This window comes from Chamaea fasciata, unplaced genomic scaffold (assembly GCF_029207755.1).
Source record: "Chamaea fasciata isolate MVZ Bird 193981 ecotype frontalis unplaced genomic scaffold, bChaFas1.0.hap1 SCAF_3, whole genome shotgun sequence".
Taxonomy (NCBI): Eukaryota; Metazoa; Chordata; class Aves; order Passeriformes; family Sylviidae; genus Chamaea; species Chamaea fasciata.
In genome coordinates, this window is record NW_027094088.1 from 79137273 (window position 1) to 79164933 (window position 27661).

The 27661-nt window shown below is 40.8% G+C and overlaps 2 protein-coding genes across 8 annotated transcripts in view; one reads left to right on the plus strand and one right to left on the minus strand.

The window, feature by feature from the left end:
- SNX14 (sorting nexin 14) overlaps positions 1-1585 on the plus strand; it is a 46381-nt gene extending 44796 nt beyond the window's left edge. For all 7 annotated transcript variants that reach the window (XM_066179595.1, XM_066179596.1, XM_066179600.1 and 4 more), the window contains one exon: positions 750-1585. Coding sequence is in view for 4 of the 7 variants with exons in the window: in XM_066179599.1 (XP_066035696.1) it covers positions 750-788 (39 nt within the window). In the remaining 3 variants the exon portion in view is untranslated. The remainder of the gene's footprint in view (positions 1-749) is intronic.
- Positions 1586-2796: 1211 nt separating this feature from the next.
- On the minus strand, positions 2797-27661 carry NT5E (5'-nucleotidase ecto). Its single transcript, XM_066179603.1, has 9 exons — positions 27344-27661; positions 22593-22815; positions 16959-17147; positions 12316-12513; positions 10751-10902; positions 7435-7543; positions 6496-6645; positions 4760-4960; positions 2797-3181 (listed from the first exon to the last, which is right to left on the minus strand). Exons 1-9 carry the CDS (start codon positions 27659-27661, stop codon positions 3024-3026), a joined length of 1698 nt encoding a protein of 565 aa, XP_066035700.1. The 3' UTR covers positions 2797-3023.

The window sequence follows — 27661 nt, forward strand, 5'->3', positions numbered from 1 at the left end:
TCCAATCAGTCAGCTTAGACTGGTCCTTTTTGAGTTGCTTCATACCGAAATATTTTTGTAGTTACAGTGAAGAATGGAAAAATGTTTCCGGCCAGTTAGCTTTTAAAAAGGAAGCTGAGCATCCCAGAAGTTTTGTTTTGAGCACCGCTCCTTTGGCAGGAAAAACAGTGATGGGAGAAATGAGAAGATTTTCCTCAGTGGGGATGTCAGTTTGCTTCTCACTCTTGAGATTGGTATCTTGAAGGTATTTCCTGCCGCACGTACCAGTGCGGATGTATGCTGGATCACTTGATGTGTGCTGTGTTTGATGGCAGCATGTGTAAGTGAGCAAGCTCCAAGAGCTGAAAAATTCCTCTGAGATAGTGTACAGCCAGTCCTTTGGGAGTCTGTCAGACAGGATACAAGGAGAAGAGACAGCTGAAAGGGAAAAAGCATTCCAAGCAGAGTAAGGAAAGAAATCCAATTGAAAAAAATATCTCTCCAGTACTATTTCCAGAGCAGAAAATTGCTGTGTTAAGAAAACTGCATTTAGCAGTTAGGCATGGGGGAGGTGAGAACATCTAGAGAAAGAAGAAAACACGTATTTTGAGAAATAGTATTAAAACCCAGTAGCCTTCCATTCTCTTAACTTTGGTTTCAAGTGGATGTTTTCAGATACCATTAATCATTGCAGCTCAGTTCAGTCATTTCTATGTAAATACACATTTTCCAACTTTATAAGTAAATTTCCCTCCTTTTCTGTTTAACAGGGTCCAAAGGAAGCAAGCTCTGTGTCAAGCTGGATGTGAGTGGACTCCCAGTAGGATCTGCTGTGCACTGTTGAAATGGAAATGTGGCATTTTAACATTGCTTTGTATATTTTGTTGTAAATAACTTAAAATTTAAAAGTTAAAAAAATAACTTATGTAATAAAGTCATTAAAATTTAATACCAATTGCAAGTAAATAAAATGTCTGTACTTTTTATTTAAAATTTGTTTTAGCTGTTACCAGTAAGAGTCTAATTAATTTCACCAAAATCTCTCAGTGTATGAAATTACAGAATGACATCAAAAAAGACAGCTGGGTGATCAGCCAACTTATGCTTTGCTAAAAGAGTAATTGCTGGGTGTCTTCCTGAAAGAATATGTAGAAAAATTGTTTGGAAAAGGTTGTAGAATGCTCCCATTAAGTTATTTGAAAATGTCTTAACAAATCCTTTTTTTTTTTTTTTTTAACAACAGAAGTATATGACTGAATCTATTGCACACAAATAATCTCAGAACTGTCTTTAGCCTTCATCTTTCTGTGAGCATGGAAATCACATTTGTAATTCAGTCTTTTTAATACTTGATCTTCAAGTCTAAAGCCCTCTTACAATAATAATGGATATGAAAAGTAGTTTTGACTTAGCCTTTATTTTTCTGCAGTGTCTTATCTGGCTTTGTGGGTTTTTTCTGACATCGTCTTTACAGGCTTAGGAAAGATGATGTGAGTCTGTTCACAGCATTTTATAAAAATTCATTCATATAAAAATGTGTGGAAGATTTTTCTCTGTAAATCTTAATTTGTTGGCACAGCCTTTTTAAAAGAGATTTTGAAAAAGACTTCTTTGTGTGGATTTTTAACAAGTTTTACTCGCAGAACAATACAGAGAGACTTTATTAGGCATTCCTCCATTTTTCTTTTCAAACACCCATTTTCTCCTTTTTTGCAAACAAACCAGTCTGATGCAGCCATTGAATGGATGTGGAAATTATTGGGGTCTTTAAATTTCAACATGCTGAATGTTTATCTTCATGCACCTTCTCCTTGAAATCTACAGGTGCAGTGAACGGAAGAGCTTCAGTGTTGAAAAAGAGTGTAGTGAGCTTTCCAGGAAAACAGCAGGTTTCTTCAAAACATTTACAATCAGTTTAAAATAGCATTAAACAACCCAAACATACTGATGTCAAAATTCCCAGTAATCTTAGAAAAATAATTATTTTTTGCTCTAATTTATAAGCAATCATTTCTTGATAAAGCATCAACAATGTACATTTAGCATTTAATCTGATTTCATACTCATTAGCCTGTCTCTTACAACTATTTTTTAAACACAGCCTTCCCACAGAAGATGTAAAATCACAGTGATCATAAAGCCAGGTTATGTTGTTAAAAGCCCCATTACCTGACTCTTTCCAAAGGATGCCAGAAGTGCTGCAGGAGTCAATGCCTGTTATCTGACATTTTCTTGTAATGTTGCTAATACAGAGTAACAGGCAGAAGTCCTGTTCTTTGGAAGAGGTATAAAATCGAGCATATTTATATGAAATACAGTCACAGATTGTGCTCTCACTCTAGATACAGTCCCCAAACTGGTCATATTTAAGACTGAAGGATACTCAATTTGTTAAAATTGATCAAAATCACGTCAAACTTTCATTGCATCTTTTATTAATGGAAAGTGTAAGTGTGATGTTTCTTTTTCAAAAGTAAAACAAAATTTTTAAAAAATGCATATTAAATAGACCTCATGATTTTAATGGCACTGAGTTTAATCCAGCTCTTTCAAACATTTGTGTAGGTATGATAAATATGACTAGAAGCAAAGTAGAGATATTAGATCGAATACCTTAACCCTGAGTAGAGATCAAATAAAGGAATATACATGTATAATACATCCATTTCTAGAAGCTTGTTTACATCTGGAATCAGGTTCTTAACTCACTGTCTAAAGCAGCTAAAAGAATGACAATTTATTGTGTCCATTTCAGTTTGTCACTGTTTTATGATTGAGCAGTAAGTATTCACTAGAACTTTGCTTTTGAGACCTCCATTTCACATACCTGCTGATTCTGACCACGGGAAGTCATGGATTCTGCCCCCTTTTCCTGAATACAGTGCTCCAGTGGCACTACCAGCTAAACACAATGCAGGGGGGGCTGCTCACTGCTGGCATGCAGGAGCCTCACTGCTCAGTGATTGTAGGGTATAACAGAAGAGAACAGGTCTCACAGCTTCATCAGTATCATCTCTCCTCCTCTGTTCCTCCAAACAAAAAAATCAAGTGTGCAAGAATGTTACAGTGAACAATACAGAGATCAGGGTGAGACTTGCTTCGATAAGACTTCCAGAAGAAAATTTTATTCGACCTTCAACTGCTGGGTAAACTGTCTTCATTCTCTGCAGGTAGCGGGAAACAACCTCAATGTCAGGTTCACCTAAGGAAACAAACAAATGTTCTCTGCATCTGCCAAGCTCTTAACCGAAATGTAAGGACTTGCCTAAATTCCAGTTTTAGCTCAAGAATCAAATTGTTTTCTATGGTTTGCCATTCTGAATCAGCACACATCACCTGTGGTGGTTTAGAGCCAGAACTTTTGGTAGCAACTTGTATTTTACAAACAAACATTTGTTTGGTTTTGTCTGGCTTGTTTTGTTCTGAATTTGTTACAATGGTATTTTCCGGTCAGGTAGTTTGAGATAGTCTCTCACCTGTTTGGGGTATAGGGCTGTAGACCTGGCAAAGCTAACACTTTTTCAAAATTTCATTTTTTTAGGAGAAGTTTCTGCTCTGGGCACTGCATATGTGCACACAAGGTGTTATGTGGCTTTTCTACAGTGGGAGACCCTTTTCAGTCACTGCTGCCAACCATGGAACAAGCCCCTTCTGATCCAAGCTCTTACAATCCTAAAGTTTGACCCTCCATCTTAAAAATAATTAGAGTTTTACCCTTCTGTGTACTGAAAGACTTCACCAGAACCTTATTATTTAGGTTATTCCCTTTCACTATTCCTAATGATTTGTCTCATGGGAAAGCTGCTGTTTTAAATCAAGTTTTGCTAAACTTGATTTAAATCACAAGTCCTACCTGTGAGAATCAATTTTAAATTTAAACACCTGTAGAAACAAAAGAATTCGCCTGTAACAAAGGCCCAAGAGGAGAATTTTTGAGGTGAAAGAATGCTTTCACCATGCACAAGCAGAACATACAAAACTAAGGTTCTGCAAAAATGCAGATAGGCTCCTTCAAGATAGCCCTACACCTCTTTTATGTTTTCAGGAATAATGGATTTTAATCTCAATTTTTTTTCAAGTTTCCCTTCATCCTGAAAGATGGACAATGTCAATTGTACAAACACAGACTTTGTAACACTTTGCATGCAGCTTTAGAGGACCTTAAGCCAGCCTTATAACACCTCTCTTCCACCTCTGTGGTGCGGTGTCTCTGGCACCCTGCCTTCTCCTGCCTGCAGAACTCCCAGGGGTCCCTGGTTTTGGCTGGTCAGGTTAATTCCATTAGAGTAGGTTGGCATCTTTCACCCCACCCACTCTGTGTTGTTTGCCTGAGCTGCATGTCGTTTAATAGTGGAGGTGATGATTCTGTCTTTCCAAATACTTCTATACAGTGTAAATTTAAGGTCTATAGAAAATAGCACCTTTTTTTTTTTTTGCACTGTTCAGTAATGAGTGCAAGTGCACGGCAGTGTAAGATGAACTCTCCATGTACTTTGCTGCTTTTCTGGTTTACCACAATCTCAGAACTGCTCTCTGAGCACTGCTGAATTGATAAAGATGTTTCTCTTTGAAACTTCTGTGGTTTTAACTGAAAAAGAATGGAGTTGCCACCTACAACCAAATCTAGCAATCCAGAGCTCTCAGAGGAGAAGCAAATTTAATCATTGAGTAAAGGCAAAAAGTCTGAGGTTTGTTCTGTAAAAAGATCTTTTCATTTTGAGGAATTGTTTCTCTGCTACTCTGCTAGTGCCCATACTTACCTGGACTGTATCCCCCTTACCTTTACTGTATCCCAGGTTTTTGTCTTTCAGCATACTGTAGCCATCTCCTCCAAATAACATATAGGATGGCAGAGTCACATTGTATATTTCATCCATCTGGAGTGGGACATAGGCTGGGACTCGACAGGCTGTGCAAAGCACTTCTAAGCTAACGACTCTGCTTCCTGGGGCTCTGGAGAGATCATAGACCACGTGGATGCCTACAAAAATACACATTAGAATGCCACTAGTGCATGTTGAACGCATAAGGCCAGGAGCAGCATTCTCCCTCATCTTCAGCTGATTCTTTGCATCACTCTCTCTGATCGTTCCAAATTTGGTGTAATTTGGAACTTGTATCGTTCCAAATTACACCAGTTAATGCCCTTTGTTCTTTGCACACTTACTCAGCTTCTATGCAAGAACTTTCAGGAGAAATAAGAATTGCTGAACCACTGTCCCACCTCATTTACTTGTCTGTTCTCATCACTACTCTACAAAACGAAATCACTAGTCATGGGATTGGAATACTGCAAGACAAAAATACCTTCCCTTATTTCTGTAGTCCCATGCTTTCTCATTTCCCTGGCCTGTTGGCTGAAATAACTTTTTTTAAGGCCTGCCAGCCAGCCTAACTTGGTAGCTATTCTGGATAATAGGCACTGTCCTGAAAAAGGAAAGCCAGACCAGGGCTGTACACTGCAGTGTCTCCTCACTGTAGGAGAAGCAACATTTCTCATTGTGAGCCTTCCTTGATCAAGGCCAGGGGAGAGCCAGGCCCCCAGAACAGCACTGCCAAGATTCTGCAGATGAGGAAGCCACTAAAGGTCGTTCAAAGCACTGAGGCTCTTCCAACCCTGGCAGTCTTCCTGCTCTGAATCTTCCATCCTGAACTCTTTCCAGAGCTACTGCTTTTATTCTTCTCCTGTGAAGAGCCAGCAAGCAGAGCTTGTTCCTGTTTTACCTTAGAGGTATCTAAGAACACGGGAACTTAACCGGTGAAAGTGTGAGACACGGGTTCTGTCTGTGGCATGTGAGGGATCACAGTGTCAGGGTACATGGGATGAGAGGCATGGAGGGAAGGAATGCACCAGCCCCTGCCCTTGAAGTTTAGTTCTGCTAACTAAACAATAAAATCTGCACTAAATCACAGAGACATCAGGAATAAACATGACTGTCACCTAATACACAACTGGATAAACATATAGGCAGCTGCAATTAAAGATAAGAGTAGTTTTTTGGTATTAACTGTTCATCCATAAAATATTTAGAAATTCACTGGAGCAATTCCATAGCCCAGTTGGACAAACTAAAACTGTCACCAATCATTGGAGAATTGCACAAAATTATTTTGATAAACTGAAATTCAGCACAGCTATCCAGTTTGGCCTTTCAGATAGGCTGCCAGTTAAGAACTAAAAACTGGAGTTTGTTGTAGCTATTTCTGTGTTACAGCTATACTAAATTATATTTTCCTCTAGCTAACTGCAGTGTTAAACTGATGCCATTGTGGGTCCAGGAAGCTTGGGAACACTGTCTCTGCTGAAGGGAACAGTGATGGCCTGTATGCTGCAGTGGCTCAGTTAAACATGCACAGGAATTAACAGCATCTGCTGGCTGGCATGCGCGAGGCACAGGGCAAGGATGTATGGCCAGCTTGACATTCTATTCTTAAAAAAAGCCTTCCAGATGTAATAAGGTCAACAGGAGGGATGGCTGTTTTGGAAAACTGAGAAGAGGAAAGAAGAAAATATACCTCCAACTTGCAGCAGTTCTCCACTTCCTTTTCCATGTCTCCTCACACTGTGCTCAAAAGCTTCTTTCAGTGTGGAGCCTTTTAATGTCACCATATCAAAACGACCTCCAAATGGCAAAACAGACAGCAAATCTTCCATAGTAATGCTACCTGGAGGAAAGAGACTTTGTTCACTTCATGGTTTCGGGGTTTTTTGTTGTTGGGGGTTTTTTTGTTTCTTTTTGCTGTTGTTTACAGAATTATTTTACGATCATTTAACATCAAGTTTTTGACAAGAAACATGGCAAATACAGTTTAAGAAAATGAGGGCTGGTAGGGGTGAGAATCACATGTATTGTCCCAAAGAACCTGCATCTTTTATCGTCCAGCAGGTATCAAAGACCAATAAATCAGAGGTACTAAAAGACATGACAAACCAGCAACCTAAGATGAAGAAACACAGCTATTCATACTACATCAGTACTTTTTCCAGTTGATTAATGTTTGCTCACATAGTCCTACAGAAAGACTTAGCTAAACTGAGAAAGCTGTTTGTTTTCAGGTTGCATTTATAGCGTATCAGGAAAATAAAAACTAAAACCTTAGCATTCAGAAAAATCCAGAATTTACTTACTCTACAGCAGACTACAGAAGGCTCACAGCAACCATACCAGATGACCCTGTACAGCAGGAGACCTTTCTTTGTTCCAAGGCAGCAAGGAGAGAGGGAAATTATAAAAAGCATTGTGTACAAACAATGCTAGAGACTTCTGTTAATGTCAGCCTGAGTGCAGTTGTGCTCAAATGATGGACAACACAACCATTTGCAAAAGTTTGAAATCCCTTCTAAACACTGCAAACCCCATCAAAACAAGCCCATACCTAACACTGGGTTCAGGCTGGCATAACTTGATTCCTTCTTTCTGATAAAGTTGTCCTTGAGGTGGTAATTTTACGTACCATTAGTGCTCTGCTCATCAATGGGTGACCGTATCCCACCTCCATTCAGAATGCACATTGAAACGTGGTTCCATGTCTTTTTATCAGGGCGCCCGACATTCTCATAAAGCTACCAAAGAAAAATGTTTATTCAGATTTTATCTCCACTTATTATAGGCTCTGGAAATTTACACCAAATACAATCTGAGACTCAAAAGAGACAGTTGTTTGGTTTTTTTTTTTTACATTTTCTTCAGACTCATTGTAAAATACTTAGTTATTAAAAAAACCCAAACAACTATTTTTCTTTTTAAAATTCTTAACATGAAAAATATTTGCCTTTTTACTGTAATGAACTCTTAGGCTCTGCCCTAGTCTGTGTGTCTATGGCATGGCCAAGGCTGGCCAGCTAAACAAAGGAAAAGTGATTTTTTATTTCAATGACCATGATAAAGACAAATGATTTAAGCATATTTGGGGAACTGAGAAGTGAAGAGGACCTTAAATATTGTTGTTCATTAAAATCTCATAGGGAAAGCATAAATTAATCATTTTTGCAGGGAATTAAGTTTTTTCATCTTCTCTGTGGTTGGTTTTTAGTATTTGGAATGGTCTTGGGTAACTAGAAAGATGTAGAACAGGAAGCAGGCACACTAGATCATAAAGTCTACTCTGCACAGCAATGTATCCCCAGCAGTTCAGTGGAGAGGCTCTGACAAAATACAAGGACAGCATAATATTTGCTTGTGACATCCTTACTAGTAAAGAAAATGGAGGCCAGATACTTAGTTGCATAAAGATGATAAACCTCCAGTGTTAATGCTCAGAAATAACCAAGTGGTATGGGAAAAGGCTGAAATGAGCTAGGATAATAGAAAGGATGGATTGGTTTCCACACAGGAATTACTATGGTCATAACTCTTCAGTCTCACAGAGGGAAGTATAGGAAGCACATGACAGAAGCCTATAAAATGAAGAAGGGCATGTGGAGGCTGAGTAGGAATTTGTGTATTTTTTCATTTCAAGAATGATAAAAAACCTAAAAGGATTCAGAGAGGGGTGACAAGGATGGTCAAAGATGGACACAGAAGACCTCTGAATGTAGAATGATGATGTAGACTTGGACTGTCTGACCTGGTTAAGAGATAATGGAAGGAAATATTCAAGAGGGCTATAAAATCATGAGTGGTGTGATGGTGGATGGGGAGCAAGTGCTCCAGAGCAAGGACAACTTGACCTCCAACAGTTATGCAGGCAGTGGGCAGCAGCAGGCTACACACTGACAAGTCCAAGGTCTCTGCAGGATGTGCAGGTCTGTGGTGGAATGCCCTGCCACCAGCTGCTGGAAAGGCTGGAGGCAGGCAAAGGGTGGTGGAGCTGCTCTGCAGGAGCTAATCCCCACTGTTTCCCACCCCTGCTCCCCCTCTCTCCCTGTTGTTGTTTCTTGCCCTCCCCACATGTTCCAGTTGAGCCAGTAAATGTCAAGAGACCACTTCTGCCTTGGGAATGCCTGAGCTGTGAGCTGGTGGGAGACCTGGGCAGATCTGAGTACAGCAACTCCACAGGCTTGTCCAGGAGTGTGCTTGTCCCCTACCATCCCCACTCTGTCTTTCTTGGAGACGAAACTTTGGGATGAATGATCCTGTCATCTGTTCCAGGTGGGTCATTTCTCTGCTGCACCCCTATGTGAAGTGTTTGTGACCTCTGACTTGCAGCTGTGTAAATGCTTTGTGCCTCCAGCTTAGTCATCAGAGCTATGCCCTGAGGCCAGATCCATGCTTAGGTTTGTAACTCATAATAAAAGGATTGCAACTTCCCAGCCCTGAGCTGAGGCAGCTTAAAAGAGGAGCTCACACAGTGCTGTTATCAATTTCACAGTATTTTCACATCTGAGTCCCTTTAAAGTCCTTTGTAAAATGCCATCTAGGCATTTTTATTCTGAGATTTTGGGCTACTGGTTGAGATACATCACTGAACTAAATGGACCTCTCTTTTCACCCAGCACAAACAATCAGTCGTCTGCAATTCTCAATATCTCCATTTCTCAGGACAGCACTAAATATTAAAGCTTGTGGAACAGGCAGGTGTTGTTTTTTTTTGTTTGTTTGTTTGTTTACCTTTATACCTCTGACCACGTGTCAGGAGACAGGAAAACAAATATAGAACTGGTAATCCACTTTGAAGAGAAATGTATCTACTGATGACTGCAGATGATTGTCTAGAGACATTGATTGAACTAAAACAGAATTTGACTCCCCTAATAAAAAATATATAGCAAGAAAATCTACAGACTTCTGAAAGGTTACAGGGTTACTTTCTTTAACCTTGAAAAGTGCCAAAGCATTTGTTCACATTTTTGCAAATAAAGATATTAAAAAGTCTAGCAGAAAAAAAGTGCAAGATACTGCAGTTCTAGGAGAACTGTATGTAGAATTCCCAGACATTCATCTGATTTGAAAATTAGCCCATAAACTAGACAATTATTTTAAGAACTACAATAAGAGCAATACCATGGACTAGATAAATAGCTTTGGGGACATAACCCCATGAAAACCCATGATTATTAACTGTCCCTTTACTTTCCCTGTATGGGAAAAATAATTTTCTGGAAGCAGTCGCATTAGTGAATGTTTTCCCTGAAACACTTAAATGAAATGGTGCTGCTGCAGGGCAGTAAAACAGTCAAACTCAGTTTAAAAACTGGAAGTGACTTCTTGTAAAAAGACTTTTCTGGAGTTATGTGACTGTTAAAGCCCAGTAGTGCCTGTCAGAACACAGCAGGGGCTGGTGGCTCGTTCTGGGCTGGGGCGTTCTGTGCCCAGTTGGGTGTATGACCTTTCCCATCCCCTACTTGCTTCAGCTGGCACCTTTTATGCTCTTCAGGGGGACAACTCTTGTCAGTAGCTTGACAGAAAGTTACCCATATTTGTTTTCTGTGCCAGTGCACTGAAGTGACAGCAAAGCCCAGTGAGTAATGAGAGGAGAGAGGGTGAGTGCTGTGAGTAGGGGCCAGTAGCAGGAGAGGGACAGGGGAGCTGAGCTCTCCTCCTTGCTGGGCTCTTAGATCAGACTGCCACGTCCCTTGAAAGTGCAGCCTCAAAGCCAGCTGGCAAAAAGCTGTTCTCTCTACAAGGCTATGCACAAAGAATAAACTGCTGCTTACTCCCTACAGCAACATTCCTTATAGCCTCACTTCTGCCAGGTCTTTCTAGGGACACACTGGGTATTGCACTGTTGAAAAGCAGGCACAGAGCCCATATGCTGATAATTTGGATCTGGATAGCTCTGGAGTAACCCTTTGATGTAACTGGCACCTGTAGTGGTGAAAACATCTTACCACAGCATCACAAAGCAAATTTCCCATGTTACATTCTTGGAAACGGCACGCTTGGCTTGTACCATTCAGGTAAACACTAGTTTTTCCAATCTCTTCAGAATAGTTCCCCAGATTTTCTCTCCATTTTTCCACTTCTTCCTTAATGTGCTCATCTGTAACGTAATATAAAAGTGTAAAATAAACATCATACACATCTCATATTAATGACAATTCAGTGAAAACAAACCTTAGGGAAAGAAAAAGGTGTTTATGATTCTAAAAGGCTGCACTTTTCCTAAAAGCTTCTCAGGCAACGTGGCAACTATATTCACTTCAAAAAAAGCCTGTAAGGGGAGAAGGCAGAACAGGACAATCAAGAGAATAAGCCCACAGCAAGGTTTCCCCCTCTGTACTTTTGCCCAGTCCTGTCCTCTGACTGATGGGGTTTCTAGTACCTACCTTGACAGGTGAGAGAATTTTTAAAATACAAGTGAGATTGGTCTTTGACTTTTTTTTTTCCTGTTTGTAATTTCCTCTCTTTAATGTTGTGCTAACAGGAAAAATAGCTCACATATCAATGTCAAGGAATAAACCCTTTACAGAAAGTAATTCTCTATGCACACCTGTCTTTCAGGTGAAAATTTAATTATTTCAGATAAAAACAAAGATACTTGTATATGCAGACAGATGTTACAACTATTTTATATCAGCTACTACTTTTAATCAATTTGGTCACACCTGTCAGCAAGAATAACATTCATAAAATTATGCCACCAATGTATCTGAATTTTAAGTGTTACTGACTTCAGAGGGAGAATGTAAATTTTCATGACATCATCTCACTACATTAATAGGTCACTCAGAATAACACAGTAAATATCTATGAACAAATTATTTTTGAAGGACTTGTTTTACAAATACTCAGGTAGAACTTAGAACGTCTGATAAAAGCTCAGAACTTCATAGAGCAAACACTGGAGAAGAAACAGAGATTAGAAAACCAGCCCTGGGTGATTACAGAACAGACAAAAAAACAGTTAACAGAGCTCAGATGGAGTTACAAACAAAAAGTGACAGAGACACTCTCCTCCTCCCACTTCTTTAAATGTTTCCGAGTTAAAACATTGAACACGGTTAGCACTGCATACAAGAACTCATGGGTTTGTATATTGTATTTGCACGTTGGCAGAGTAGTTGGCAGGGTTATACAAGTTTTTCCTGGAACATTTCCACTTTTCTATATTGCTCTAGCTCCATTCTGAAGAACACAACCTCTGGCAAAACTGTAAATTAGTCCTCATAATCTTTTAAATCACAATTACAGGACTAGCTTAAACAGGTTCTACAAAGTGTTAAGGTATTGTATCACCTGAATTCTTACAAAAGGACTTTTGGGGATTTTAAATAGATAAAAATGCACTCTGAATGCATGCATATTCAATTGTAACACAGGCTGAACCCTGCACAGAAGAGAACAGCAAGCTCAGAAAGAAAGCTGAGTTCTTATTCAGACATTGTATTTAACATGACAAGCCTTGAATTGTAGCAGAGTGCTGCAGGCAAACTCAAATTCCCAGTCCACATACCTTCAGGAATACTGCTGTCCAGCAGAATGGGGTTTCCAACTGCTTCAACTACATTTCCTTTCTTGTCAAATGTAACATTTAAGTAACCAAGATATTTTCCATAAGCGTAAGCTTGTACCACTGGCACCCTCTTCCCATCATCTGAGTCAACCATGAATGGATATGGGCCAGCTGGCTGTTCAGTAGAGGGTGGAGTGCCTGCACAGAACAAGCATGAGAACAAGTCTTCAGCTCATGCGACCTTCAAGGAGTTACTGCAGTGACATTTCAAACGTTTCTCAGCCTTAAAAAACACAGATGGGACAGAAATAGCTAACACCGTATTGGACAACAAGCACATATTTGATTGTTCAGTTATCTCATAAGAGACAATGTTGTTTTCAGGACACAAACTCAAATAACTACCACAGTGTTTTTTAAGTTATGACAGCACACCCCACCATGACATCACATCACAACAGCAACAAAGCAACTTTTCATTCCAATTATTGCAATCTATGCAAACATACCAGTCACTAGATGAAAAGTTTATTGTCGAGCCCTCATACTACATTATCCTGCATCAGACAGAAAATAAGAATCTTAGTAAAACATACATCAGGCTTCTCGATCTGAAAAAGTCTAATGCATTTTTACTGTTAATAAGCAGAGAGAATACCTACAAACAATTCTGTGAATTTGTACATAGAGCCAGCTGATTTTTTTTTCACTATGCCAAACAGCCTCCAAAATTTCAGACAAATTGCAAACCCTCTGCAAAAACAAACTTTATTAGCATTAAAGTTGTGTGGTCATGGATTTAAAACTATCAACCTGCAAAGACTGAAAGATGACTAGAGGTTGGACTTGGAAACAGATTAAGGCAAGGGTATGGCAGAAAAAAAAGAGATAGCTCAATTGGCATAGGCTACCACAGGATTTAGAAACCACACTGGGGCAGGAGGTGGCACAGAAAACTTGAACTCCACAGTACAGCTCTTGCCTCAAGGGTACCAGCCTTCTCCGTGTCTCCTTGATGTTATCTGAGTAGTGAAAATACTATCTGAGTAGCACAACATTATCTGAGTAGTATCTCTCCCTGCTGTTATTCCTGTCATTATTTCTGCCCCACTGTCAGACCAAGGCTGAGTAGCTCCAAGAGCCGGCGTGACAGAGCTCCCTCAGAGCCTGCTCTTCACTCCTGTCCCAAAGGCAGTGACTTTTCCCATCCGTGTGTTGAACGCCGGGTTACTGGCAAGGCAGGGGCACGGGGTGCAGTGGACATGGATCCAGAGGAGAACAGCCTCTTCACTTCCCCTGCTCACAGAAAAACTTGTTTCCTTCCATTTACAGTTGTTTACATAATATTAAATCCCAGGATAAGCAGCATGATAAATATTCCTTCTAGAACTCCAATACGATTCATATTCCTCTCTAATCCCTCCTATTTCTCCAGGGAGAAGAGCTCCAACAAACTCCAAACTGAACCAAACCTACCACAGAACTTGTTTTTTTACTTTCAGCCTGACCAACAGAGTTCATTTCTTGGAGTGCCATTTAACTATTCATTTATTTGGGCAAGAATTTAAGAAATCCTGTAGCTAATGAGGACTCTCAAGGATTTATGGACACAAAAGTGGCTTTGGGGTTTTCTGAATTGACAAAGGAATCAGTTTTTATTTCTTCTCTTTCTTTAGTCCTCAAATGAACAGAGCATTAGAAAGATAAAGTTATTCTTTCTAGGCATTATTTTAGTTTAGATCAGCTGTGTGTAGTTAAGTGCTTATCCAGAATTTTACTCATTTCTTTCTTTCTAACAAAATACTTTCTGATACTGATACCTCCTTGTAGGATTAACTAGCACTAGACATCTTTCCCTTGCAAGATGGACGTGTTCCTTCTGAAATGCAAAGACTATTCAGTGCATCTTACCCCAAAGAACACAGCACTAGAATTCATGCTCAGTCAAGGCATGAGATGCTGTTTCATTGCAAATGCACAAACTCATACTGGGTGACTGAAGAACATGTAACACTTTCCTATTTCTTACCCTATTTTTAGCCAACATACTACATTTTCAGAACACCAGTTCTGATGAAAACCAGGAATTAAACTGCTCTAACCTAAAACTACCACTGCTGTTTGAATCAGTTCCACAAACCAAAGGCACACCTGAACAAGTCAGAACAATATTTGCCTTATTGCCTTGGATAAACCAGAGATTGGCAAGTATCTTCGAGACAGGTTGGACAGTCCAAGATGAAACCCCTACACTAAGATTTCTCTGTGGCGATGTCTTCATGGGCTGTATGTCTCTAAACCTCCAAGACAGACAGAACAGGCTGAACAACTCATACATCTCCACTTAGACTGAGCTGAAACATTCTCCCAGATTCTGCTGCCAGCTATTGACTACACCTCTTGATTTAAACGAGAGCTTACAAGCTTAATATAAATGGGTGCTTATAAGCTTAATATATATGCATTGAGACATGCACAAAGCCATTTCAAATCAGATGTTTTACTCTGCAGTGAAATCACCTCCACAGATGTGGCTGTTTCTCTAGGAATGTTGACTGATGGCTTTGACTGAGCTGGTCATGGTTCACAAATACACTCATAATGCTCCTGAATGGGTGAGCATGTGCTTCACTGTACTTGGGATAAAAACTATATGCTCAGACCACATTCTGTCAAAAAGCATGTTTTGACTAAATGAATAGATATTATTGGTGTATCTACTTCAGACATAACTTCTTATTTTTCTCACCTTGCCAGTATTAACAAAAAAGTAAGACAGTTTTGTTTTATCAAAACAGTAGAGCCCTTGGAAAAGGGACCAGAACTCGTTCCCAGCTGAGATTTTTAACCTGAAGAGTTAAAAATGCAGTCTCCTGAACCGTGCTCTCTCTGGCCTTTTGAATCTTGGACAGCTTCAAATGGGAAGGGGTAGAACAGCTTGACAGTCTAGTCTGACAGCAGGGTACTCTCTGGAATGACTAGAGGTTTGCTTGCAAACTCCTACAGATCTAGACAGGATAGAAATTCAGATGTCTCAGCTCCTGCAACACTTCACATTATGATTCCACATTGTGACACGTGCTGCCTCTTTGGATCACCCCCAAAAAGGTATTTTGACTACCGTGGCTACCACTATGAGGCACAAACTCTCTACAGGCATTGGGCAACAAGATCATGCAAGAGAATAAGGATTCCACAGTGTAAATCCACAATGAATGCACACTTTGAATCTGGAATTAATCCTTGTTTTTCCCGTCTCAAAAATAATTCAATAAAATTGCAGGCTGCACCCCAGAACAAGACCAAGGTCTCTGTGGTTGGTGCAGATCAGTGCCCTGCTATATAGGCTGTTGTGGAAGTTGAAGGTAGTCAAGAGATGGAGCCAGTAAATATCAAGACACCACTTCTGTCTTGGGGAGTCCCTGAGGTGCAAGCTGGTGGGAAACATGGGCAGATCTGAGTAAAGTGCCTCCACAATGTCATCAAGTCCCCTCAACCATACCCCATTAGTATTGGGCTGGTCCATCCTGTTGTTCCAGTTTGGCTACTTCTCTGCTGCACCCCTACCAAAGTGTTTGTGAGATCTGACATGAGTGCTTTGTGCCTCCAGATTAGTCATCAAAGTTATTCCCTGAGGCCAAATTCAAGAGATATTCTCATCTGCTCATTGTATAACTGTGGCATGCAATTCTTTCTTTTTAACAAGTAAGATAACAAAAGGTGTGAGTCCAGAGAAGACAAAAAAAGGCATGAGAAACAGAGAGGAGATAAATAGGGAGAGGAGAGGATGATGGACAGTGTAAATCTTTTAAGTGGTCAAGCTCCTAGGGTAGGGTACATAATGTTATCCCTGTGACTTAAGTGCATGGGAAACTTTTCTGAAAATTACAGAAAGTTCCCATTACAGTCTCAATCAGTTATTAAGGTTCCTGCTAACTTAAAAATTTCAATGAAACATAACAAGAAAACAGCCTCTCTTTTACTTGTGTCCTTATGCTCTGGGAAAGGTAACAGTACTGGGGAAACTGCTGATGGTAGGTGTTACCTAAAGCAGCATTACTGCAGCAGAAAATAGATCAACAATGTTTATCTCTGGAATGATATCTGCCTCAAGAGAAAAGAAGAATAAAGTGAGAGATTAAAAGAGGGGTTGAAATAAACAGATGAAACTTGGGGAAGGTATTTTAATGGCAAGATAAATGGCAACCTATGAATATAGAATCATATTACAGAGAAAATCAACACCAGTAGCAGTTTTGAAGTCTTCCATGATTGATTTTTCTGGTTAAGTCACATACATGTTTAAAAGTAGACAACTAATTTACTCTTTTATAGGTGTGAGCTTGAAAGAAGTAAAGTGTGTTTAGCAGTAATTTACCAGTAGTATTACCTTTGTTCCTCTTCCCCACTTTGTATAGGTCACCTTGAACATCCACAGCATTATGGAACCTCTCAGTGAGTTGTAGTGCTTGCTGTGCACAGGCTGTTTTGAATTGGTTTCTTCCATGAAAGTTATGGATGTGTACCAGCTATGAACCTGGCTGAGTGCAGCCAGCAGCAAACTATATTGGTGAAAGTTCTCTGAGTTTAAAGACAGTTTCAGCTTAGGTTTAGAAGCAACATTTTAGGAAGAAGTAAAATACCTGTATAGAGAAATGTGTTTGTATGTCCTCCAATCACAACATCCACTCCTTTCACTTTTTGGGCAATATTTTTGTCCACGGTAAAACCAGAATGTCCTAGTGCAATTATTTTGTTCACTCCCATAGCAGTAAGTTTATTCACTTGCAGTTGCAATGCTTCAATTTCATCTTCAAAGGTTACATCATCCCCTTAAAAAAGAAAAGAATTTACTTACAAAGTACCTTAATTGCTAGTTAAAAATAAAGTAGTTGACATCAAATATTGGTTTATATAATTAAAATGTCTTTAATTTATATAATTAAATGCCTTTCAAATATCCTTAGCTGGTTCAAGCTCTTGATCTGAGCTGGTGTTCTTCAGTCTCTCAGGAACACACAGGTGCTTTGACTAATACAACATTTCTGCAACAAGCTGTATGTTCCTCCCTAGACAAAAAAAAAAGCTATAACTCCATAAAAAAATTCAGTAACATCAATAGTAGGATCAAAAATTGAATGGCTTTCATTATTTAACTAGAGAAAGGAAACTAAATGTGCCAGTGTTTGCATATAAACACTTGCATTCTCTTACAAAGGTTTTTTTCCTTCCCCAACTGTATTTCTTTCAGATTATCTATTTTCTCCTAAATTAAATCTCCCTTTTTACTGCATGCTCATCTTGTTCTTTCCTTTATCCCGTCCTCAAGGCTTTAAACAGCAGCTTCTTCAATGTCCTCCATTAAACTCTGAATTGTCTTTTTATACAAGTTATCTCATCTAATGTGAGCCACTCTTAGTAATACAAATAGAGCATAGCACATATGTGAGATACCATCCTGAAATGATAACATAAGGAACAGAAAGTCTGGAAAGGAGAAACCTTTTCTGGACAAGGATGTTGGGAAACTAACAATCTTTCTGCAAGTTTTCTGTGCCTGCTGAAATTATTCTAACGTAACAGTTACATGAACACTAGAATAACAGGCTTTTTATCCTGGGCACAGTGGTTTGGTTGCACAAAAGGACTTCCTATGTAAGAGGATAATTCCTCTGACAAAGTTTTAAGAATAGAGTTTAAGGACAGATTCAACCAACTGTAAATTTCAGCTTTCTGGTGAAGACCACCTAGCGACTTTTCTACCACTTCCTCCTCTACCTAATTCCTCTCCTTCCTGCAGAGTTCTGTGATAAGTCACTTTGAAATATGCCTTTGAAGTAAAAAGATTTACATTATTTCATAACAAAGGGAGGAGTGAAACGAATTCACAATCCACTGCAAAATGTTTCAGGAAATGAGGGGGAAGCTGCCACAATGGAAGAGATAAAAGAGGGTTACATAAATTGGCTCAGCACCACACCCATTCAATAGTTCTGTTAGTGCCAGAGGGAGTCTCTGTACTGCACATTGCAGAGTGAATTGTGCAGTGCATCCCCACATTTTCTTCCTGTGGACCTCTTCTCAGAATCAAATCGTCAGAAGTTAATTGAGGTTGGAAGAGACCTCCAGGAGCCATGTAGTCCAAGACCCACTCAAAACAGGAACTGAAGGCCAAATGAGGATGCTCTAGTCTGAGCTTGCTGAAATTCCAGTCTCTCTGGGCAACCTGTTTAATGGCTTAACCATGCTTACCATGACAAATTTTTTCCTTAAGTCCCACCATACTTTCCTTTGTTACTGCTTGAGCCCATTGTTTCTTGTCCTTTCTTTTCCCCTCTGGGAAGTGTCTGTCCCTGTCTTCTCTATAAATTCCCTTACACAAGTGGAAGGCTACACTTGGTTCCCTCTTAGCCTTCTTCTCCAGGCTGACAGAAACCACTGGCTTCAGCCCCTCTTTGCACATCCTTGCATTTGGCAGCAGCTGGGCCTGATGCAGAGCTGCTGGCAGAAAGGGAAGTGCAAGAATTGATCCCTGAGCACAGGCTCTCTCACCACCATGGACCAGCTGCACGCCAATGCTGTGGGGACCAGTTCTGCAAAGAGACCTGAGCTCTTGAAACAAAGAGCAGGAAGGAGCCACTGACAGCATGCAGGTGCCTGTGGGCTAACTTCTCCCATGGCCAGTAGCCAGGTGGTCCCTGACAACCAAACTCTCCCCATCAGCACCAGCTCTGTTATCCCTGAAGCCACTGCAGCCTACAAATGCATCGTACATTGAAGACACATTATCATTAGTCTTCAACCCCAGAATCATAGAATCCGTTAGGCTGGAAAATGCCTCTTAGATCATAGAGTCCAGCCATTAACCCAGCACTGCCAAGCCCACCACTAAACTGTGTTCCTAAGTGCCACATCTACACCTCCAGGCATGGTGACTCCAGCAATTCCCTGGGTAGCCTGTTCCAGTGCTTGACAACTCTTTCCAAGAATTTTTTCCAAAAATCCAATGTAAACCTCCCCTGGCAAAACTTTGACAGTATTTCCTCTAGACCTGTCACTTGTTACTTAGGAGAAGGACACTGTTCCCCACCTTGCTACACCCTTCTTTCAGGTAGTTGCAGAGAAAAGGTTTCAAAACAAAAGAACACACTTTCATAATGAGGGAAGAAACAAGGCCCATCCCATGCAGGTAAGCCTATCCCTTTTCCAGGACTGTTCCATTAGGACAGGCAGACACCAGAGCTCGGGTGGGTCCTCGCACTGCCAGTCCACACACCCACCGATGTCCTGTTGTTTGCCTTGCCTTCAGAAAAGGAATTCTGCTTGGGGCTGCAGGGGCTTCTGTCACCCCTTCTCCATCGCTTAGCCATGGCATTGCACACAGCTTTGCATGCCAGCCGTCTGAGTATTTGATGTAGTTGAGATGAAATGGGCCTACAGGTTTGAAAGTTATACACTGGGGAACTGTGAGAGTAATTACACAGTGTTCAATTGTCTAAGAAACCAGGCAAAAAGCAATATACTGCTTAGCACTCATCTGGGCATTTTTCAAAACAATCTGAATCAAAATGATTAATGTATTGCTCAGGTCAATATTTCACTTCTCTTTCAAGGTATTAAGCTGATGTGGCATCTTCTTCTCTTTTTAGATGAAGTAGAGTTTCAGAAAAAACAGCCAAACTGCTACAACTGAACAATAAAAAGAATTGTCTGCCTGTTAAAAATATTATGCAAGATAGCCAGAATAAAGTGGAATAGATGCCATTTAAAATTCCATTTTAGAAAACTCTGCCAAGTTGATAGTTTTAGTAAATATTTTGCTGCCTGTAGGGTTACAGAGTAAGTAGATTTGGGTTTATACCTTATACAAAAATGCAGTGGACCAAACAACATTACAGAACTAAAGCAAGTGGGCTGGAACCATCAAATACTAGAAAGATGGCCTTGTGATTATCAGTTCCAAGAAAATACACAGATAGCCATGTCTGTGTGCCAAGTTACGAGCAACTCTTGCAGAACATGGAAAAACCTGCTGGGCACTCAGCTGAGATAGCTGTACATAGCTAAACAGAGAACTCCAGAAAAACTGCCAACTGGCTGTAATCTATAAATGTGTTCCCCATCCCTACGGTTTCCAAACAGTGACATTAACAGTACCTTCATCAGAGATTAACTGGTCCCTCCCAATGGAAACACTGAGATTCAAGGATTTTATACTCTGTTCAAGTCTTTTGATAACCTTTTTTAAGCAGACTATGAAAAGTACAAGTTGTAATTTCATAGTTGAGTGGAAGTTATTGAGATTTAACAATAGAAGAAATCACACTCACAAAATACTTCCACAGAAGGCAGTAATGTAGGAATTCACGTTTCAGCATTCTCAAGCTTCCTGTTTGCCTTGAGAATGCCCTAAGAGTGTAGAGCATGCCAAAGCACACAGAGGCAGAGAAAACGGAATCATCTGGAAGAAACGTGTAGAGATAAGCAAGGTGCTGAATTTAAAATTTTCAAAGTCCGTTATTAATTGAATATAAGGAACTAGGTTGATAATTACTTAGCCACTGACCCATGTCTGCCATGATTTTACCAGTCTGAAGGATTGCTAGGTCACGGGCAATAGAGTCACTGAGTTATATTAATGTGTCCTGAGTTCACATTTTCAAGACTTCTAAATGTTCCACCACACACCGAGAAGGCAAAGCACGAATCTCTGAAAACTCTGATCACTATAAATGTTGCTGTTAGAATTTGCTCTGCTTTTTGCTCAGTTACACTGGGGGATATACTTCCTTAGGGATGCTTCAGCTCCATCAATGGAGCTGACAAGACTTCAAATTTGACACTGCTTTTTTATCTAGCTGTGGTCTCTTACAATGTCTTAGCACACTGAAGCACTGGATATGATGTCTAAATGTTATTGGAAATGTATTCAAATGTTTCATAGAAGAATAAATCCAGCACTATCTGGATTTTCACCCAGTGTATTTATTTCCAAGAAAGTTATTTTGATGATCTTGCTGCCCCAGCACAGGAAGAAGAGCAGCAGCAGCAGATTTCATTAATCCCTAATGGAGGACAATACTGACTGTCATTATTCAAACGTAGCATGATGTCCCATGATATCTACCCTCATGCCGTCAGGCACAGGTAAAATTCCATTACCTACACAAAATACAGATCAATTTTCTTTTTTTATTGGGGATTAAAAAGACAGAAATCCAAAACCACATCACTGAAAAATAGAAGGGAGACCAATAAGTCTATTCAGACCTCAGACATCCATTTCTTGACAGGTTAAACATACAGCATCGGAATTAAAAAACACAGAAGGAATAGTTTTATATCCTAATACGTCCTCAAAATATTGAACATTCCTTTTGTCAGGAAAACAATGCACTATTTCTGTATTACTTAGCAATAGAAAGAGAAACAATAATATGAAGTCCCTTTTCAATGTGAGTGTGTTTCAAAGCAGCACTTAGAGCATCCCTAACTGCAAAACCCAGGGAAGAAACTCTGTTTTTGTTACATGTTGACTGAACTCTGAGCGGGCAGTGACTCATATCTCCTACAGCTGATTTAAATGTGTTTCTTATTTCAGTAGACCATTTTATTTTACTAAAAAAACCAAACCCAAACAAAACCCTCATCAAACCAAACCCCCTGAAATGCTGGAAAAAATAGTCAGAAATTGAGAAGCTTTTTTTCCTCATCAATTCTAACTTTACTCATGAATGAAGCAATTGTGGTAAAAGCTGAATGGGTGTTCCTTCTGTAGTCTAATTTCTGCAAATATTTTGAGAGGCTAAAAACATCTTGGGCAACTTTTGCTTCAAAAACAAGTATGAACCTCTCCTTGGTTTTGGGCATGGAGGCATCCAAGAACAAAATTTCAACACACACAGAAATGTCACAGAGACAAGTTGTATTCATGTTTTAACTTCCATTTAAATGGATAAATAAAAATAAAATATCACAGAATATAACTTTAAAAACCCAAGCAAGAATAAAAATCCCAATGGCCCCTGAGCTCCCCTGTAACCTCACTGACTTTCTGGTATTCTTAGATAGGGTACAGATCTGTATGAAACAGGGTTTTAATGTTAGCAAGCCTTTTTAAGGTTCAAAATCAGGCAAAGTTGAGTAATACAAGTAAATACTGATAAAAAACCAGACTTCCCACATTTCAGCTGAAGACATTCATCTTTGGATTTTAAAAAGTAGGCAAATAACAAAACAGTAACAAAGGACAAACTTACATACTAAAGAAAACATACCTGGCTGTGAAAGAAAAGAAGTTTCCTTCGTAGTGTAGCCAACAATTCCCACTGCTTCTGAGTCAAAATGAACTATTTTAAAAGGATGAACATATTTCATCATTTCATTTGCTAATGGAGTTTTCCCTTTAATATTTGCACTCAGGACTGTAAAATTTGCATTTTTAAGAAGAGGATCCAGTAATCCACTCACACCTTCATCAAACTCATGGTTACCCAAAGCCTGCAAAAACAAGAAGAAAATATGAGACCCTACCTCAAATATTCAGTGTAAATAGTTTCATAAGTTATATACACGGTACATTTGAGAAAACAAAGCCTCGGTTCTATGAAAGAAAACCCTAGCTTGTCTAAACCAACACATTCCTGTTTCTAATGAACACAGAAGTGGTTCGGTTATTTTTCTTTTTTAGATGTAGGTTTTTGTTTTCAGTCCTACATGAGTACAGATGTGAAAATCAAAATTCAAAACTTATCTGTTTGTGACTGTGTACCAGATCAAAACCCATTCATTTTACATCCTGTAGCTCTAAAAAAGAGGATTAACAACCATAAAGGAAAAAAAAAATATTTTGTGTATGGAAAATACGTTGTTTAAATTCTGAAGAAAACAAATATTGTCATTGATATTTAGCATTTTCTTCAAATAAAAAGTGCATTTTAAGGGCCTTGTGTTTGGACTACAGTTTTTAAAACATACTTATGTTGCGCTTAGTAAAGATTCCTCTGTGCTTTGACACGCAACAGGAAAATATCTTTTTCTATCCACCATCAATATCATTACTTGCCTATGGAAGATCTGATATTTATCAGTTAGGGAGAATCCCCAGAGCCAATCCACAGTGGGTGTGTGTGCCCACAGCTGGGTGTGCACTTAACATGGTGAAGCGTCAAGACTGCCACATAAAACAAGCTGTCCAGTTCATTTATTAGCAAGGTAATACCAGCCAGATGAGAACATTTAGTTTTTCCAGGTTGGTTAAGCAGACAAAAAAGGACTTATCTCGAGGGAAATTTCTCCTACCCGCCCCTTTTTCATGCTTAGCCTAAGTTGCCACATGCCTGTGCCTGCAAGTTTGGTGATAAGCCAGCAAAACTTCCCTAGATGGCACTCTGCAGAAGCACAATGCACACAAGGACTTTGTAGCATATTTAGGTGTTAGGAAAGGAGAAGATGTATCCACAGAAACACAGTAATTGTGAAACCTGATACATAATGAATAAATACAAGGTTTCAGGTTGCAGCTGGAGCAAAGCACCTACGAGGTATCAAAGCCAATGGGCCAACTCTTCCAGGCAAAAGTCTGCTCCTAATTTCATTCTGAGATGACGTGGGGAAAGCTTCATTCATCATCTCAGAAGGCTCATGTACCCTTCTGTTCCACTTCAACACACATACCCAGCTGTGCTTGCCCCAACTTTTGTTCTCCAAATGGGTGTATTAACCCTGATCACGTTCCAAACCCAGCAGGACCTTGAAGCCACCACAGGTTTGGGAGCTCGGTATTTCAATCAATTGATTGGCAGTGTCTTTCTTTTGGGACAGACAAAGACCTCTGACTTCTTTTATCCTTACAGGCAGGTAGTCAATGGCTCTGTGGAAATTTCAGGATATCAGCAGTAACTTGCATTGGAAATCAGCTGCTCCTGCTGACACTGGTGAGAACGCAACTCACACCCCTGGGAAGGAGCCAGATCGTTTGTGGTGCTGCAGCACTTTTCCGAAAGAACCAAGAACTATCTTTTAAAAAAAATCCTGATTTGGGAAGACACAATGCACTCCAACTATGTTCCATTTCTAACTGTATTCTAATTGCCATCTAATTTGCTGAAAAAAATATACTAACAAAAGGAGAAGAAAAAAAAAGGACATTCATCTTGATGCTGTCTGGATGTTCTAAAAAGATATCTACAGACTGGTAGAGCATATCAGAATGGTAAAAAGCTCTTTCCTTTTGGCTAGTGCACATGCCTTCTGTTCCTCCTTAATATGCAATTAAACCCCAACAATAGAGGTTGCAAATGAATTAAGAAATTGAATTGGTATAACCACTACCAGCTTGTTGAGGGAAAAAACCCCAAAGCCCTGACCCAACCAACCAGTTAGGAAAGATTGTTTCTCTTGGCTCTGTGTCTTGCATTTGGATTATTTCATGTCCATTTAGGACACTAGCTTTAATCAAAACTTTTCCCATGCTGTGGGTGGTTACAAAGCTGGTTATGAGAAATCACTGGTGGCTAACAATACAGTTTTATTTTTGTTGCTACTCCTCCTCTGAGGAGGAAGATGTGGGCCATTTTGGGTTTCTATTCTCTACCTAACTGCCCTTGCACCCAGTGCTCCTGGGACTCTGTACCTGTGCACTATCCCTTCACCAAATCTGAATCTGTTGGCCAGTGTAAGCGTAAGTCACAAGGGGGAATAAACAGAAATATTCAGGCACACAGCATGTGATTATATAATCCTCTTTTTTCACAAGGAGCGTGTCTAAAAATATTTCAAAAATCAGGATACAAATTAACAGAAGAATGCAACTTAAAAGTAAAGCTAGAAGACTTCCATCACCTCTCCAATTACAGTCTTTGAGGTATTTAAATTGGTTTTTAGTCTTAATTACACACACACAAAAAAAAGGCTAGTGCCATGAAAAGTTTTGGAAGGCAATCAAACAGGAGAAAACAGACTGGAGGTCATAACAGGTATAAATGAGAAAAAAGTAAACTTAAAAAAGGAAATTTATCCCATTTGTGGAGAAAACTCCTAATGTTTCCAGGCTGTCCTAAATCCTCCAATGGCTCCTGCCCGCATCCTGTAACTACTTCAATGACTCATGCTCTCTCCTTCATCCTGTTTGTAATCCTAGTGCTGTAGTTCACTTCCAAACATTTCAGTAATCCCCACCCCTTCTGTCAGATACGTGACTTCCCAAAATTTTGCTTCAAGAAGCACTAGCTCACCCTTCTCAGTGCGGCTCTTACCTTGCTCCCTGTGCTCCCACCCAGCCACCATCCCCACTGCACGGCCCCCCCCAATCACGGTCCACAGACAGAAGAACAGAAACAGACGCTGCAGCACTGGCCGATACTCGGCATCTGCTCCTCAGGCTCTTTGGTAGCAGAGAAAGACTGAGAAGTTACAGAACGTTTAGCACCTTCCTTGTCACCTTCTATTCAAATTATTATAAGCAGCACCTCTACAGAGAACAAGTGGCTGACTACTTCGCCTAAAGCATTCACATCTGGCACAAGCCTCTGGATATCTGGTACGGGGTGGGTTTATTTTTAAAGCTTATTCTGATGAAAAAGCTCATGGTGTCTCCAAAACCAGGTGCTTCCTACATAACTTGTTTCTAAAACTGAGCAGTACTTCAACACTGCCTGAAAAAAATTCTTCTTGTGATGCAATCAGGAACTGTATAGGCTCGCAGGCTGCCCATGAACCAGTTATACCAGCAAGCACAAGACTGAAAAAAGACAGACAGCAGAAAACTTTATTAAGAAAGGTAGGAAAAAACACCCCAAGCTATTTCTGCAGTGCAGAATCCCAAGGCGCTCCCCAGCTCACACACTCCTCTCCATCACCATTGGGAGGAAAGATCCTGTTAATGTTAGTTTCAAACTAGAAAACCGTTCACTAGGGCATGTGAACAGGGAGAAGTATCCCTCACAGACCTGTCTGCCCGGTGCTTAGTTTAAGAAAGTACATTGGGGCATGACCTTCTCTTCCACAGCTGTCCTGAGGCAGAGGGAATACACAGGTGACGACATTTTTACCTGGAAAGGGGAGCACAGTCCTTTCCAGACAAAGCAAAAAAGATGAAGACGGAGAATGTGATATGCCCAGAAGATTTTCCCCTCAAGCTGCCAGTAGGGATGAAATAAACATCCAGTCACTCTCACAACAGCAGTCATGCTCAAACATGACTTTAATCTCTCTCCTTTCCGGGGTTGTACACAAGCAAAATAAGCCACTGCCCTGAGACAAAAGATTTAAGGACGTGGAGTGACATCCCCCAATCTCAGCCACAGATTTTACCTTCCTCTCAGTACTTGCACGACCAAAAGAGACAGAGTAAAGGTGTACGATTAGCACAGTCTAAGAGACCATCCTCACTACGGCGCTGTTGTAGTCTCTGAGCTGTTTGTACACAGCCCCTTATATACCCTGTCATGAACACAGTTCTGAGGGGACTGGACACAACCAGAGTGGAACTGATGAAAACTAAAACCCTCCACCCTTTGAAATAGCACTGGCAACGTGTGCCATCTGTCCCTTCCCGCAGGACCGAAGCAAGTCAAGCTGCGAGCCTCAGGCAGACTTAACTCCTCTGTCGCAGACTCTTCGCCCGGCTTTTGCTGGGGTCATTTCCACGGCTTGCCAACCCCTCTCCAACAGTGCCCGTCCAGCCCCTGCGTCTGCCAAGGAGAGTTCCATTGTATCTCTCTGTGTAGCCTTGCCATCATCTCCCGGTTTCTGGCCGACCGCGAGCTGCCAGCTCACGACTTAATTCGGCCGGGAGCCCATCACCCAGCAAGTCACTTCCCTTCTCGCCTGCCTCCCAGCTGCCTTTGGCCACGATTTTGACATTACCTGCAGCCTTTTCTGATGCAACTTTACGCACTGAAGGAGGCGGCAATGCGAAAAACAGGCAGCGGGCGAGGAAAGGCAGGAATAAACCCAGCACCCAAGAGAGAGATAGAGGGAGGGGAAGACCCCACGGCCTCCCTCGCCATTCCCCGGCCCCCTTTACCATGGCATCGTAGCGCAGGAGGTTCATGAAGTGGACGGCCTCCCGGCCCTTGAACCGGGAGAACCACACGGTGCCCTGGTACTGGTCCCCGGCGTCCAGCAGCAGCACGTTCCGGTGCGCCGCCCGCTCCGCCGCCACCCGCGCCGCTCTCCGCGCCACACCGCCGAAGCATCCCGGCGCTCCGGCCGCGCAGCGCCGGGGGCCCGCGCCCTGCGCCTCCACCCGCCCGTGCACGTCGTTGGTGTGCAGCAGGGTCAGCCGCAGCTCCGCCGCCGCCGCCGCCGCCGCCGCGCACAGGCACAGGAACAGCCCCGCCAT